Raw genomic sequence first — 16,361 nt, forward strand, 5'->3', positions numbered from 1 at the left:
CTTTATTTCATGATACTTTCTCAGGGAGTCTTTTTAGACACTTTTTTCCCCCAAATTGTTCCTGCTTCCCATGAAATTTTTTTTTTAAAGATTTTATTTATTTATTTATTTGACAGAGAGAGACACAGTGAGAGAGGGAACACAAGCAGGGGGAGTGGGAGAGGGAGAAACAGGCTTCCCGCAGGGCAGGGAGCCCGATGTGGGGCTCGATCCCAGGACCCTGGGATCACAGCTTGAGCCGAAGGCAGACGCTTAACGACTGAGCCACCCAGGTGCCCCCCCTAATGAAAATTTTTAGAAAAGATTTTACTTATTTATTTGACAGAGAGCAAGCTCAACCAGGGGGAGCAGCAGAGGGAGAAGCCGGCTGCCCCATGAAGTTTTAATACCTCGGTGCCACGGTGTATCTTTTTATGTACTGTGATCCTTTGGAGGTTGCAAACTGTTGTCATACCTGCGCTTGTATTCCCCTTTGAGGTGGTGCCACCCCACTGATAACGCATGCTCTCACCCCCTTTCCGTTGCTCAGAGCTGGACTGCTGACCTTTTGTTTATTTCCTTTTGGAAATTGTGCGCTTGTATGTAGATAGGTAGTTATCACTGAATGTATATTACAGAATTTATATCAGTAGATGTAGAATTAAATCTTTAAAAATTGATTGGTTAGAAGCACCTTTAAAAATTTAGCAGTTAAATGTCTGACTTTGGCTCATGTCATAATCTCAGGTCCTGGGATCGAGCCCCACATCAGGCTCCCTGCTTAGCGGGGAGTCTGCTTGTTCCTCTGCCCTTCTTCCCCCACGTGCCCCTCCCCCCGCTCATGCTCACACACACACACACACTCTCTCTCTCTCTCTCTCTCTCTCTCAAATAAAAAATTAAATCTGTAAAAAACTGATTGGATAGTGTTCCACTCTACAGATTTGCCACATGTAGTTAATGTCCTCTGGATGGACACCTCTGTGTTTCTATGTCTTTGCTATTAAAAATAATGCTTTGGGCAATAGATGATAGTTGGAGACATCAGTATGACTTCATGTTTTGCTTAATCTGGCTGCAGATGATTACATATAGAGTTATTTATAGTGTATGTCTATGTAGTGAAAACTGTCACAGCCAGGAGGTGGGTAAGGAGACCTGACAACTAATTGTAATGTGGTACCTGAGTGGAATCCTGGAAGGAAAATGCAACATTAGGGAAAAACTAAGGAAATATGAATAAAGTGTGGACTTTAGTTATAATAATTGTCAGTATTGGTCCATTGGTTGTAATAAATGTGCCATACCAATATAAGATGTTAATAATAGGAGAAACTGGGTGGAGGGCTTATGGGAACTATCTGTATTATCTTTGCAATTTTGCTGTAAATCTTAAGTTTATGAAATTAAAGTTTATTAAATAAGAATGTTGCTTACATTCTTGTGCACATTTATCTGTAAGTGTCGCTGTGGGAAAAATTCTCAAAAGTGGATCCAAAAAGTGGGTACATTTTAAACTTTATCATTCTGTAGATTTTATTCTCTTACAAAACCAGGCTTTGCTTTAAAATGTAGAAGGAACATGGCTATTGTTGTTTGTCTACCATGCTGGTAAAAATTAAATACTAAAACATGAGTCCTGAAATATTTTGTATGGTACACAGAATAGTAATATATTAAGATCCTTTTAGTTGCTTGATTCTGTTCAAATCCTCTGTGGCACAAATCAGAGTATGTATGATTCCATTACATATATATATGGATGTGTGTGTGTGTGTATGTGTGTTTGTGTATACACATACACATGTATACACACACATGTTTGTTTTATTTTTTAAATTTTTTTTAAAAGATTTTATTTATTTATTTGACAGAGAGAGATCACAAGTAGAGAGGCAGACAGAGAGAGAGGAGGAAGCAGGCTCCCCGCTGAGGAGAGAGCCCGATGCGGGGCTCAATCCCAGGACCCTGAGATCAGGACCTGAGCCGAAGGCAGAGGCTTTAACCCACTGAGCCACCCAGGCGCCCCATATGTTTGTTTTAAATAAGACTTTTGGGGAGCAGTTTTAGGTTTATAGAAAAACTGAGCAGAAAGTACAGAGAATTTCCACATAGCCTCTTACCTTCCCTGACTCCCTGTTTTCTCTGTTATTATCATTTTGAGTTAGCGTGGTGCATTTCTTAGAACTGATGAGCCATACTGATCTTTATTATTAATTAAAGTCCATAGTTTACAGTTGGGTTCATTCTTTGTGTTATATATATCCTGTGGGTTTGGACAGTTGTATGACACATACCCACCGTGATTACCATACAGAATAATTTCACTGCTCCAAAAATTCTGCTTTGCTTGTTCATTGCTCCCTTCTGAACTCCTGGCAGCATCCCAGATCTTTTTCCTGGCCTGTCGTTTTGCTTTTTCCACCATGTCATAGAGTTGGAATCATTCAGTATGTAGCCTTTTTATATTGACTTCTTTCGTTCAGCAGTGTGCACGCATGGGTCCCCCATATCTTTTTGTGGCTTGATAACACATTTATTTCTTTGTATCACTGAATAATACTCAGTTGCAGGATGTACCACATCTTGTATATCCATTCACCTGTTGATGAACATGATGGTTTCTTCCAAGTTTTGGGGATTGTGAATGACGCTGCTATAAACATCTGTGGGGGGTAGGGCATGGGGGTGGAGAAGTCTCCAGTGGTCCTGTGGTAAGGTCTCTGTGTCTTGGTGAGCCTGTGCCCCTGGGCTCTGACTTTCACTTGGCACTTCTTAGTTTTGGTGTTTCTTCCTTAGGTGAAATGGGAAGGCTTGAGGAGCCTGGAGTTGACTATTACCTTCCGCCATGTTTGTTAGGCTCTAGGGAAGTAATTCGTGCCAAAGGCAGACCTTGCCCGGAAGAACAGAGGCTCCGGGAGTATTTCAGCGTGGCTCCTTACCCCCTTTCCCTGCCTGAAGCAGTAGGGAAATTTCCTCTGATATTTTCTCGAAGCTGTGATAGCACTTCAGGAGATAAAACTCTCAAAAGATTGGGACCCTCCTAAGACAGGCCCACTCACTAGGGTTTTTAACTCAAACTTGTTAGCACTGAGCCTTCAGCAATTTGCCAATGATGGCTTAGGTTTCCCTCTCTCGGTACTGGTCTCTGAGCAGGCCCCGCACTGCGGCTTCTGCTCCAGGAAGTTGTGATTATCTGTATCTCACTTGTCTCTCCAAGTGTTGAAATAGCCTTTTGCCCTGTGACCTCAGTTCTTTGGTGGATCTAAGAAGAGTCGTTGATTTTCTGTTTGTTCCGCTTTTCTGTTGTCGTGAGGACAGGAGCGGTGAAAGAAAAGCTCCCTGCCAGACTGGAAACCAGACTTACACATGCATTTTAAACATACTCAGTTTCCTTCCCTTCTGTGGGTTAATTTGAAGTCATTACTCTAGTTCGTTGGGAGTAGTTCTTAAGCATCATTAATTCATTAGCATTGAACTGTGTGTTCTACCAAGTAATCCGTAAATTTCAGGTTTGCCATCATTTCTTTTCAGATGCGAAATCTGTCATCTTTGTTTTTTGATCAGGTTTTCCAGCAGTGTTTCTCTCCCCCCCCCCCCCCCCCCCCTTCTCATGCTTTTTTTAACAAGGGAGGTATAAATGACTTCTCTTTCTGCTCTGGTTCTAAAAGAGGACCCACTGGCATATGTGCAGAAGGGAATAATGTCCTAATTGAACATTATCTCTTATGACTCATGTCCTCATTCCCCATTAGTAAGAGGTGTTTCAAGGCTGCATGAGTCTCAAAGATGCAGACTTAATGGATGAGAATCTACATTAGAAGATCTTATGAGGCGCTGTTTTTCTGGTTATATTTGATGGCTATTTAAAGCTTCACTTTTATTAAGTATCTTGTTGTAACACGTGATGTAAGAGACCCTTTTAATATGGGGAGGAGGGTACATGCTCTTTCACAGTTTGTTCATGTGAAGACCTCGATCCATTCTTCCTTCTTCCTTAATTTAACACACATGTACCCAGTCCTTGCTGTATGTCAGGCATTGTGCTAGATGCTGGTGTCTGTGTGCATAAACACACGGTCTTCGCCCTAGAGCATTGTTCCTGGTCCAGTGTTCGCACATTGTACACAGTAGTGCCCAGTGATTTTTTTTTTTTTTTTACATGAATGGCTTTGGAAATCAGTAGACTGGTCCTGCCTCCAGTAATTCTTACTGTGGAACTTGACGTCTCTATGTATTTGTATCTTCATTTTTAAAATGGGGATGTTCATACTTGGCTTAATTGCTCCACATCACGATTTATATGAACCAGCCATTCAGTCAACAGATGTATCAACTCTGCTTCGAATTCTACTGGGTATGAGGTCTATAGCAACGAGTTGAATAGGAGAGAAGACGAGAAAACAGACTTAGGCTCAGATGATTTGTAATGTTACCCACAGATGCTCTAGTAGAGAGACGTATGAACAGGGCGCTATGGTAGTATATTAGAAATAGAAATGTTGATTTTTGTCTTAGGTATGTGGGGAGGGTTTTTTACAGAGAATGACAGTTGAATTGCCTTGTCAAGGAGGAATTAGGGAAGATGGGGAGGGGAAGACTTTGCAGGTAAAGGGAAAAATGTTTATAAAGGTACCTGGGTGCGAAAAGTCTTGGAGGTATGATGGCTTGAGTGCTGGAGTCTAAGGCTGAATGCAGGAGTGGGGATGAGTATCCCAGGTTGTGAGGAAACATCTTGGCGGGGGGCTACAAGAATGATGTCGCCAGGTTGCCTTGTTGCTGTGCTCACCATCTGCTTTGTGAAGCGTGAACCTAGGACAGAGGGAGGCTAGAGGCTACGTGAGAGGACTTTACCATTATTAAAGATTAGAATTAGGGCAGACATACCGTAGAGGAAGGGCAGACTGGGGAGACGTTTTGCGAGATGGGAGCTGTTTGATAATTTACTGGAAGGTGGGAGAAGGAGAAAAATCAAGGGCGATCCTGAGGTGCTAGCTTAAGGACCAGGTCAGTGATGACCCCGGAAGGACGTCATGCATATGGGAAGGAGGAGGTTTGGGTGAAAGGGACCTTGATGAGTTCACTTTCTAACATGTTGAGTTTGAGGTGCTCATAGGCTCTCTAGTTTGAAGAGATCCAGAATAGTACTGCCTAACAGAACTTCCTGCTGTGATGGGAATGTTGTGTGTCCACTGTCCACCACGGGAGCCCCTAGCCACGTGGAGCTGGGGAACACTTGAAATACAGCTAGTACAACCGAAGAATGGAATTTTAAGTTTTCTTTAATTTTAATTAATGTACATGTAAGTAGCCACATGTAGCTAGCAGCTCCGTATCCGACAGTGCAGGTCTGGAAGGTGTTGGGTGGGAAGTACTGATCTGGTGCTTATTCTTGAGATAGTGTGATCTACCTGCCTGGGACTGAGAGGTGTCCAGGGACACTGGGCTCTTCATTCTAAAACTGGGAGAGTCTCAGGCAAACGGTGATTGTGACTCACCCCAGCCGGAGGTGTTCTTCCCTGTGTTCATGAACTTTAAGTGTCATGCTTCTGAAACGACTACGTCTACTCATCTGACTTCTGGGCTGACTATGTCATGATTTGCGACTTAGAGAGAAAGCTCCCTTTCTTGGCATTAGGGAGCTGGAAAATGGAAAACCAGCATGATTCTGGAAACACGTGCTCTGCCTGATATTTTCCTTGTTTTCTCCACGTCTCCCTTTTTCTTCCATTCTGTGCTCTTACGGAGTGATTCCCCTCCCTGGCCGCACATTGGAATCACCTGGGGTGTTCACTTCTCAAACAAATATGGTGCCCAAGGTCCACCTTAGACTAGTTAAATTAGAATCTTGGTGTGGGGTGGGGGGAGAGGGGGCCAGACGTCTGTCTGATTTAAAAGCTCCCCAGGTGATTCTGATGTGCAGCCTGGATTAGAAAGTACAGCTCCCAGACATGCTTCCGCTTCTTTGCCATTTTTTTTTTTTTTAAACTCCAACACACTACAAGTGATTGTGAGCCCCCTTCCCCCTCCTTTTATTTGGCAGAGTAGCAGGGTTTCAGAGATTTTCTGCTGTGCCAGCTTTCAGGTCACGTGCGACAGAAGTCAGCCTGAGACGGATTGCGTTAGATCTCTTATCGCACATGAGATCTGATGTGCTGTGCTGTATCAGTAACAGTAAGGGTGGTAGACGTATTGTACATGTAACATACCTAAGCACTCTGACACCTTACGTGTTAGCTCACTCTTAGTCACCGCAGCATGAGAAAGATACATAATTTTTCTTCTTCTTTTCCAGAGAAGGAATCGGCGATTTAGACCAAAGTCCCTTGGCTGCACTTTTTAATTACTGTGCGATGTGACCTTACTGTACATTGAGATAAACTGTACCTGTAAAGCCAGGAGAGGAAGTCTTCCCAAGCTGTGGTTATCTTTCAGATGGCAGAGCTCTGGTCCAGTTCATCTCGACTTTTGCATTGGTTACTTCAAGATTTGGAGGCTCCGTATCATCCAGTCGCTTGAGCTGTGTGATTGACTTAAAAAATTTCCAAACTTGGAGCCAGTTCTGAAACAGAGAAGGCTTTCTCTGTGACCCTTTAGCATTGACAAAAAAGAAGTAGCTGAATGCTGTAAGTCCCTTCAGTTTTTGCTAGCTTCACAGAGGACGGGGTTACTCATCCTAATGTAGAACACATCAGGCGTATTCACTGTGGTGTGTGTGCGCACGTGCATGCTTGTTATAGGACAGTGAACTTGGTTTTCTAACTACAATGAAATAAAAATACAAATAAATGTTTTTCTTTCCATTTATGCCCTATTCCTCAGGTGGTCCCTCGCCACTGGGAGCTCTTCTCATATTTTTCCCATACTTTTCCTCTCCATTCCCTTTACCTGGCTTTATTTTTTTAAGTTGCACAAAGTCACAAGAAAGCACATTGTCTGTGGTTTCCATTAAGGTGGTTTCCATTAGGTGAAGGGTTCTTAATTAATGCTCTTCATGAAGACCCTATAGTGGGAATCTGCAATGTTTCATCTGGATTCTATTGGCTATATAATGGAAGAATAGTATCGGTATTTTTAAAAAGCCTTAAAGCTGTTATCTAATGTTTTAAATAGAAAAACATTTTTGTAATGTCAATATGAGATCATGGTTTTATAAGCCTTTATTGTTCGTACGTCTGTAAAGTAGGTCATCAAGAATAGAGTGGTAAATCAGTCTTGATTTTTCAACTTCAGGTACAGATACTTTTAAATGTCAAGTAAACTGAAGTCTTTCGATAAAATATATATTTATTTTTTGAAAGAATATTAAGTATAGTAATAAGACTTGAGACCATGACCACAGATTACCCAGTGCCTAAGTGTATATTTTTAGAATCTCTTAGTTTTGTTTCTTTCTGTTAAAAAAAGGAGGGGGTCACTTTATTGTTTTTTCATAACCAAGGACAGTTTCGTTTACACCCATTGGTGGGCTTTGTGTGGTGGAGGCTGATGAGGGGCTGGTGTGCATAGGGCTTCATTCCGTGGTCAATCAGATGTTTTCTGTTGAAAATATAATTATTTTTAAAAAGGCTCTATCTTGGGCGCCTGGGAGGCTCAGGCCATTGAGCGGCTGCCTTCGGCTCAGGTCATGGTCTCAGGGTCTTGGGATCAAGCCCCGCATTGGGCTCCCTGCTCCCTGGGGAGCCTGCTTCTTCTTCTCCCTCTGCCACTCCCCTTGCTTGTGCTCTCTTACTCCCTGTCAAGTTAATAGATAAAATCTTCAAAAAGAAAATACCTTAAAAAAAATCTATCTTTCCATGTATACATTCAGCTATTTTATGGGCTGTCTCATTTCAAAGTATTCTTTTTGGGTGTGGCTTCAGTAAAATTGTTCATTAACTCTTAACTTAGATGGTCATGAAGTGCCAGTAAAACTTAGGGGTGTTGGTGGTGTAATCCCATAAATATTTGTTCATTTGGTTGGATTTTAAGGTTGTGGTCCTACAATCACCATAGCTATTCTAAATCCTTTGGATCGCGGTTATAGGACACAAAGGATATGATTCACCACGTGAATTGTTTTTGGAGTGTTCTCGGTTCCAGTGGTTAGAATCCTACACTTCTAGAATTAATGACCGGATCATCTGGGATGTTCTTGAAGCCACTGGTTTCAGATTCCTTTTTTTCTGTCTTCTGGTTATTCATGGAAATAGGAAACTCTGTTTGTCTTTTTTTTTTTTTTTTTTTTTTTAAGAAAAACAGCTTTTTGTAGATAAATCCCAATTACATTTTTTTAAAGTACAAGTATAACAGTCCCAACCCATAATGTCCTGGCTCTGTGGTGCAAGTCGAGGTGCTGGTCTGGGAGTAGTCCCTCCTCACACATTCTGCTCCATCCTTAATCCTGGGTCATGCTCTTTCTTCCCATCACATGCTGTGAACATGATATTCTCAACCGTGAGGTTATCTAAGAACGGTGCTTTGGCTGAGAAAGGAATGTGGGTGTTCAGGCTACTTTATTTGTCTGGTCATAGAAGCTTTTAAATAATAAGCTGCTGTTTTTTCACGTAGTTGGAAATATTTCCAAACCGTTCACATATTTTTCCAACTTACTGAAATGAGTCTGGCTGGTATCCGGTCATGGGTTGGTAATGGATGACCTTGAAATGCATGAAAATAGTTGTTAGCTGAACGCTCATGGCATCAGCCTTTTGCTCTGCGGACGAAGCAGATGTAGGGGGCGCCTGGGTGGCTCAGTTGGCTAAGCATCCACCTTCGACTCAGGTCATGATCCCGGAGTCTGGGGATTGAGCCCCACATCGGGCTCCCTGCTCACCAGAGAGTCTGCTTCTCCCCCTGCCCCTCACCCCTCTCATGCTCTCTCTCTCTCAAATACCTAAATAAAATCTTAAGGAAAAAAAAAGCAGATGTGTGACACTGAACTGAATGTGTAAGCCTACATTATTTTCTGGAGGCTGATTTTAAAAATAAACCACCTCTGATTACAGCACCACAGACTAACGGTGCTAGAAGGAACTTCAGGGAGCACCCGCCTGTCTGCTTTTATGGGACCAAGTGCTGAGCACCAAAGAGAAGTGATTTGTCATAGGTCACTTATGGCTCCGAGGTCTTCCCGTGACCTAGGGAGAATCCGAAATTTGGCTTGGTGGGCTCACACCTGCTGTGATCTCTTTTTCTTTCTTACTCTTAAAAGCAGAAGCACTTCTTCTGTGGCCTTTTCTCTACCCCACCACCAACCTCAGAAACAAAAGTGAGTTGGATCCCAGGTTTTCCTACAGTAAACTTTTGATAGTGTTATAACATTGCTTTCCTTTTTTTTTTCCCCCCTTTTAGCCATAGGCGAATATGAAGACCTCAGAGCAGAGAACCAGAAAACAAAGGAGAAGGTTTGTACTTTACCCTTTCTTTCCTTTCTTACATGTGTGAAAGCCTGGACGGCATGGTGCATTGTTCTGCCACCAATTTCAGTTAAATGCGAATGAGAGTTTTTTTCTTTTTTCTTTTCTCCTGCATGTGCGGTTCAAGCTAATATCAACTCCAGGCTCCAGATGGTAAAGAATAGCAGGCATGCCACAGTGGGCGCTGCTCTGGGAGATTAACTACACAGCTAAATGTGCAGCAAGGCACCAGGCCAACCAACTCAAGCCCCCAAGAATTGTACTTTTCCCCTAACAACCAGATTTGGGATTCTAGTGATGGAATTGAAGGGAAGACACGTATCTTTGGGGCTTAAGACAGAGTAGATTCTGGAGAGAACTCTATGGCATTAGTCATTGGTGTTTAGCCCATCTTCTTGCATAAACCCTTTTTTATGCTCGTGTCGTCTAAGTATACGAAAAATATACTGAAAGTTGAAAATCACCCACCACGAAGATAGTAATGCCTGGCGAATGTTTTCAGGGGCCTTGGCACAAGTTTTATTTTTAAACTGAAATCACTGAATTCAGCTAACCTTTATAAACTACTTATCCTTTTGTCTCTGTACATAATCCATCTAAGATTTGTGAATATTTGTTTATGTGTCTTTTTTCTCCCCTGCAAATTAGGGAGGGGAAGGGAGCTCTGAGTTAAAAAAAGAGGAGTGCTAAATTGAACTGAGAAGTAGAAGAGAGAGAGAGAGAGCAGAGCTGCCCATTATTGTTTTTAGGTAGAAACAAAATTTGTGTTTAGAAATTACTTTGATAGACTAAATATTTCAAAACATAATGTCCATGGTGGAAAATTTAAAAATAGGTCCTTCATAGTTATTGAAGTTGATGGTCATCATGGCTGTGAATGATGAGACCTTGTCTTTAAAATTTGAGAGTAAGATTTGGAATGAAAATGGGCAGTGAGCCGAATATTTGTAAAACCTTTGGCATATTTGAGGCTATTTATTGGGTTCTTAAGAATCATATTTAAGTTTTCCGCTCATATTACTTGGCTACGTGTATTAGCTGTAATATGGTTTGTGATACTAATGGTATGATATAGAAATGGATTTTGAGACCATTATTTTTCACTTAGTTTTCAGGCTCCTCTGCTCATTTGCAAATAAATCTTTGATGTTCTGTGACATCTGGAGTTTCTTCTCTTCTTTCCATCCGGTGATTTAGGGAATGGTAGGTAGGTGGGGGTGGTGAAGATGTCTGTGATAGAGAGTGGTTGCTGCGTGCATCTCTAACGTGGTAAGGAAGTCCCAGAAGAACAGTTTGACAAGGTTCCTAATTCTAATGCAGTAACCACCCCAAATCACAGCTGTCCTGAGGATGCCAACAGGTGGGGTGTTTGTGCTTAATCCTGGCTCCTTGAGGCCCCGTAATTTCAGAGAGGAACCATCAAGGGATGCTCAGGCCTGATTGCTTGAGCCTCTTCTCCCAGGTACGCAAGCATCTTGCAGCTGTAGGAGAAGGAGCCAAGAAGTTACCGGCTGAGTCTCTTCTGTAGGTGTCCAGGCCTAGGAGGGGGAGAGCAAGACAAGTTGGAAGGGTTAATTCAGGAGAACTCTTTGACTTAACCTAGAAGATTGGAGGGAAGGAAGCAAACCCGTGTCTTCATGTGTTGGTGAAGGAAGGATATAGAAGAAAAGGAGTAACATGAGAGGCAGAAGAGTAAATTTTTTGTTTTCTTTCTTCTCCTCTAATCCTTGCTTACATACAGACCTTGCATTGCCCTGAAAGTAGTGATAACATCCATTGCTGGTGGTGTTGATGGTTATTTAACCGAGAGCCACTTTCTGCAGGGAGGTTTTTAGGTGAACCATCTGTTACACAAGTGGAATTATAGGAAAAATGGATTTGGTAAAAGGAGGACTATAAATTACTTTTGCCTATTAACTATTTGCATGTTTCTCTACATGGCCTAATACTTTTGTAACATCTGTATGCATTACTGACCCTCTTATGTGCTAATTCTTTAAAAAATAACTATTAACAGAAATGGGAAGAAAAGAAATGAATGCGGTATGGAATGCTGCAGTTGGGTAAAACAAAATAGAGTGGTTTTAAGTTCACTCTGTTCTGTTTATCTTCTGTTAAAGGACTAACGGGCTTATTATTGCAGATTTTTCCCCCCAAAAAGAGGGCTGCATTACAAAAGATGGAAGCATATAATAAAAGCCTTTTATACAGCATAGAATGAGAAAAAGCAGCTTTAGTTCTGGAGGTGGTAAATGGAGAACACCATTTTCTCTGGCAAAGCACTTCCTTGTTCCTGGCTGAGGGAGCTTTGCCCAGGTCATACCCGCAAATACGCATGGCCATCCTTCCCTCGTAGGGGAGTTTAAAATTAGTCAAGGAGAGAAATCTAAGGTGGAAGTCCTTTTGCCATAGTTCATTTGATCTGGGGGAATTTTGCATGAGTGGAAGGGACCAGAGTAAATTCACTGCAAGTTATCTCTCCCTTCTACATTTCCACATTAAGTCTATATTTATTGCTAGATGATGAAACTGATCAACGAGAAAGAGACAAAGGGTTTGATTTCTTTGGATAAGAGCTTTTGATGCTCTGTTTGGAACCTCCTCTGGGGAGACAAGTGGTAGGACGTGAGTTTATGCTTAAGGGTCTGTATTTATAAAGAAGCTGCCATGGGGCACACACACAGTCAATTATGTTCCTCGTCTGATGCCCCAAGCAGCCCCGTGTCAGCTCCAGTGCACAGAGAACAGAACCTCAGGGCTTAACAGAGTCAAGTTACGTACACAGGTCTTCTGACCACAAATGTTCTTTTTAAAGCCAATAAACTCACGGAGCTGATTGACTTTTTCCACCAAGATCTTGGTGTTAATCTTCGTTCATTGTTGTTAGCTTATGAATTTTCCATGGCAAATTATCAGACTCAGGACTTCTCTGGATCGCTTGTCTTGACCATCTGTAGGTTTGTCCTTAAAAACTGAAAATTAAATATCAAATCCGTCTGGTGTCAGAAACGTCACACGTGTGAGTGAGTGTGCATGCAGATTCTGACGTAGGTGTGCAGGGGAAGAGTAGACTTGGAAGGTTGGGCCGGTGTGTCAATGATCTTTTCCTTTGCAGTTATCCCTGTTTAAGAAAAATCTAATGTTGATCATTTTGTGGTTTTTCTCATTGTCTTTGAGGATGGAATCAAAGTCTGTTTGAGTTTGTAAGGAAAGCTTTTTTGAAGGGAAGACTGTTGAATGCCTTCTCAGTACTGGAGTATTAAGAAAGGTACATAAAGGTCCCCCTCTTGAGTAAAACCACTCTCATGAGGGGTACAGCCTCATGGACAAATGATAAATTGTGCTGTTTAAGTGAACGTCTGCAGTTTGGGGGTGGGATGGGAAAAGGACAGAAAGATAAGGATCCTATCCTAGACCATGTGACAAATTCTTATTAGCTCTTAATGCTTGGCTCAAATGCCTCCCCCCCCCTTTTTTTAAGTCTTCTCCAACCTTTTCTCAAGCAGAATAGTTTACTTCTTTGTAATAAAACATGTGTTTATTTCCTTGTATTTATCACCTTTTATCAATCAGTTATCATCAAAATAGTAGGTAGGGTATGAGTAAGTTGTATGGCGTTGAATTGTAATGTAAAAAGTTCAGTTTGTTTTTTTTTTAATGTCAGGGTAAGGGGAGTTTATGGAAAGGGTGCTAGTTTCTATTATTTTTTGGCTAGTTTCTAAGTGACATTATCAGCAGTATGTTAAAAAGTAAGAAAGGCTAGCACATTGAAGTCAACAAGACTTCCAAAAATGTTTTTTGACGTATGGAAAAATAGAAGACTATATACTTTGGAATCAACCAAAGAAAATGTGATTGTTTGCCTGTGAAGCAGTCCCCCACATTCAGAGGTTAGTCATGCTCCTACAATTGAAGGGCATTCCCCTTATGACTCATTCAGGATCTTTGTCATAATTGTCTGGGGCTTTTTCCTATATGGGGGGCAAAGCCGCACTGAGCTTTTAATGGAATAGCTTTCACATTTCTCAGGGTGGTGGGGGTGGGTGTGGAGCATGCCTAAAAAGAAGGGAATGTGTATAATAGAAGAATATCTGCCTTTACACAGTATTTATATTTAATATTATGTCTTGAGATTGAGTTTTGAAATGAATACATGTTTAAGTGGCTGATTAGAAGTCGTCTGGATAAGCTACTGTAACAGTACATCAGGCGGGTCTGTCAGCTTGCCAGGAACAATGAATGAAAGGGAACGAGGCAGACGCTTTCCAAGACTTACGTTTCAAGAAGCAAGATATATGATACTGTTTGCATCTTGGTTCCCCTTGTCTATTGTCAGAATTTCTTTCTCTTGTGTCAGTTTCAGAGGTGAAGGTCCCAAAGTATTTTATTTAAAAAAAAAAAATCAGTAAAGAAGCCACTTTAAAGAGCAAGATATGCATCCATTATGCTAAGCGTTCATGCATAATACATCCACATACATGCAGTTTCTTTAGAACAGAGTGGCAAGTGGTCGTGCCAGAGAAAAAGTAATTACTTAGCAGTTTGAAAGTGAAAATGAGTCTCTTATTAACAGCAATCTATCCAGAAACAAAGAGCAAGGATCTCTGTTCTGATGACATGTGTTTCCATCTAACACACAATACCTAGAATTTGGAGAATGCTGCAAGACAGCTTCAGGGGGCAGCTACTGAAAATTGGAGGGAAAGAACTTTGAATTGGAAGAAAGAACACCACCAAAAGAGAAAGAGAGTGAAAGGAATTCCATCTAAGTGGGAATGATTTCTTTTATTGTGTTCTTTAAGGACAGGCACAGTTGAGGTCTAGCGGACCTTCCCTAGGTGGAACTGTGGGATTGTCCGGCATTATTAAAAATGATTTTGATGGTCCTATGAAAGCATCACCAAAGACCCTAAAATAGATAACTGTGTGCAGTTCCGATGCTGTGTGTGTTGATGTTTTTAAACGTTGTAACCAGACACAAAGGGAGTGAACTTCAGGAAAAAGCAGTAGAAATGGTGGTGGGCGGAGACCGTTTCGGGTCTGGGCTGAGAGCCTCTGTGACGTGTCCCTGTGGTACAGCACTTCCCCCTTCAAGCCCGTGTTCTTATACATTTCTTGCTTCGTGGTTGATCCTTCTTGGTAGATCATAAGCATAGTTGTGAGCACCCTGGCTGTTAGTTTCCCCTGGATCCCCCCGCCCCAGGGTTAGCACAGTGCCTGGCATATGTGGGTGGTTCAGGGCTCCGAGGAAGGAAACTGAGGCATTCAGTGATTACAGTAGACTCCCTCAGCGAAGGTCCTTGCCTTGTGCACATCATCCGCTTTGTTGATGGTGTGTGTATGCGGCACATGTGTGCACGTCATGGGCCCCAAACTGGCCTTTGCCTAGGCTGGCAACCCTCGCTGCATTCGTGCACCACGGAGATCAAAACGAACGTTCCTGTTCATGGGGGCAAGACACCATTCCGAGCACTGGGCTTTTCCTTGCCTACGCTACACACACAGCAGCATATAAAGAAGTGTTAGTACCTACAGGCTCTCTGTCTGTCTGCTGAGACTGCGAAGCAGACACTTTTGTCTGCACAGTAGTGGCTGTGTGAGGGGTAAGGAAGGGAATCCTGCCGGTCACTCTGCCGGTGCTTTGAGATGCTGGTTGAGTTCGGGAAGCCAGGTATCTGCCTGGGTGAGGCTCTGAGAACAGATAGGCCCGGGCTTCTCATGCGGAGACCAGGAGACCAGGGCCTCTGACAATTTGAAACCGGCGAGGCCAACCTCTGGTGGATCCCCCACTTCACAGAGAGCCCCCATGGAGTCTAGAAGAGACCTGTGTTATCCAGCTAGTGGAAAGCAGCCAGAGCTCAAGCTGCCGGGTTCCACCCTGGCCGCAGGCTCTCTAGAGAGTCGCTGGGCATCCTAATTCAGTGATGTGGGCCCTCACATCTGTTGCTATTGCAAAGTCTTCCTGAGCAATTCTCACACAAAAAGAGGCAGTTTCCACAAATGCTGCAGCTGCGTGGGCAGGGTAGAGGAAGGGGCCGGGTGGGTGAGGGGTTTCTGCAGGATGCAGAGACGTAGCGCTCTCCCCTAGAAGCCCAGAATCCTTGCTGACTTCCCTGTGTTGGTTGAATGGGAGGAAGGTCGCAAGATACTTTGCTGGGTTCACCTAAAATGATGAAATAAGCGGATGTCTGGATTTCTGCTTAGTAAATGGGTACGTCCTTCATATTTTGTTCAGCTGTGGTTTGGGAATAAGTCAGCTGCCTTTGCCGTATGCATAGATCCCCCCGCCCCCTTCAACACACACCCCTTTCAGCATCCATAGCAGATGGTAAATTCTGTGGCTGCCAGTTTTATCATAATGTGGTTGCAGAAAATAGAAAGCAAAGCACCATGAAGATCCCCGGGAGAATACAGCTGGGGTTGGGTGGCGGCTTCTGCATTCTCTGGTGCCGTCTGCGGGTTCCTGTACAAACGTACGGCTGGTGATGGGAACTGGTTACTGGCATGATGGAACAGGACTGCGATGTCGGGACCTGTCATTCACGAGAGCCCGTCTACCTGGGCCTTAGCAGGAGAGAGCGCGGGCATAAGGCTTTGCTTCTGGGAGGCTGGTGTGAGCCTCCCTAAAATTGCCACGTGGTGTCCGTGACCAGCGAGGGGGAGCTGCGCGGGGGGTCGTGTGTGGTGTCAGCCGGCGGGCCTTTTCACGTGTGCGGAGGTAGCGTGCCCTCCTGTTCGATGCTCTGGTCAGGCAAAGTGTCAGTGAAAACTCTGGCTTTTGATTTAAGTAAGAATTAAGTTAAGCTCTGGTTCCTTCAGGTGGAGCTTTGAGAGGTCCGGGGAAGAATCCAAGCGGTATTAAGTCAGGGGCAGCGCTCCCAAGCACCAGATCAGAGGTGAAGACAGCTTTTCCGAGGGCGTCATACACCTTCAGAAATGAAGATCCGCGAAGTTAATTTGAGAATAAAACAGCAGATATATTTC

General features: G+C 43.0%; 1 protein-coding gene across 2 annotated transcripts in view; it reads left to right on the top strand.

Moving 5' to 3' along the window:
* The window catches only part of SHTN1 (shootin 1), a 95,906-nt gene that overhangs the window by 5,344 nt on the left and 74,201 nt on the right, over window positions 1-16,361 (top strand). For both annotated transcript variants that reach the window (XM_032878902.1, XM_032878910.1), the window contains exon 2: window positions 9,313-9,365. In XM_032878902.1, the coding sequence (XP_032734793.1) occupies window positions 9,313-9,365 (53 nt within the window). The remainder of the gene's footprint in view (window positions 1-9,312; window positions 9,366-16,361) is intronic.

Source organism: Lontra canadensis, unplaced genomic scaffold (assembly GCF_010015895.1).
Source record: "Lontra canadensis isolate GAN:19392208 unplaced genomic scaffold, GSC_riverotter_1.0 scaffold3, whole genome shotgun sequence".
Classification (NCBI taxonomy): Eukaryota; Metazoa; Chordata; class Mammalia; order Carnivora; family Mustelidae; genus Lontra; species Lontra canadensis.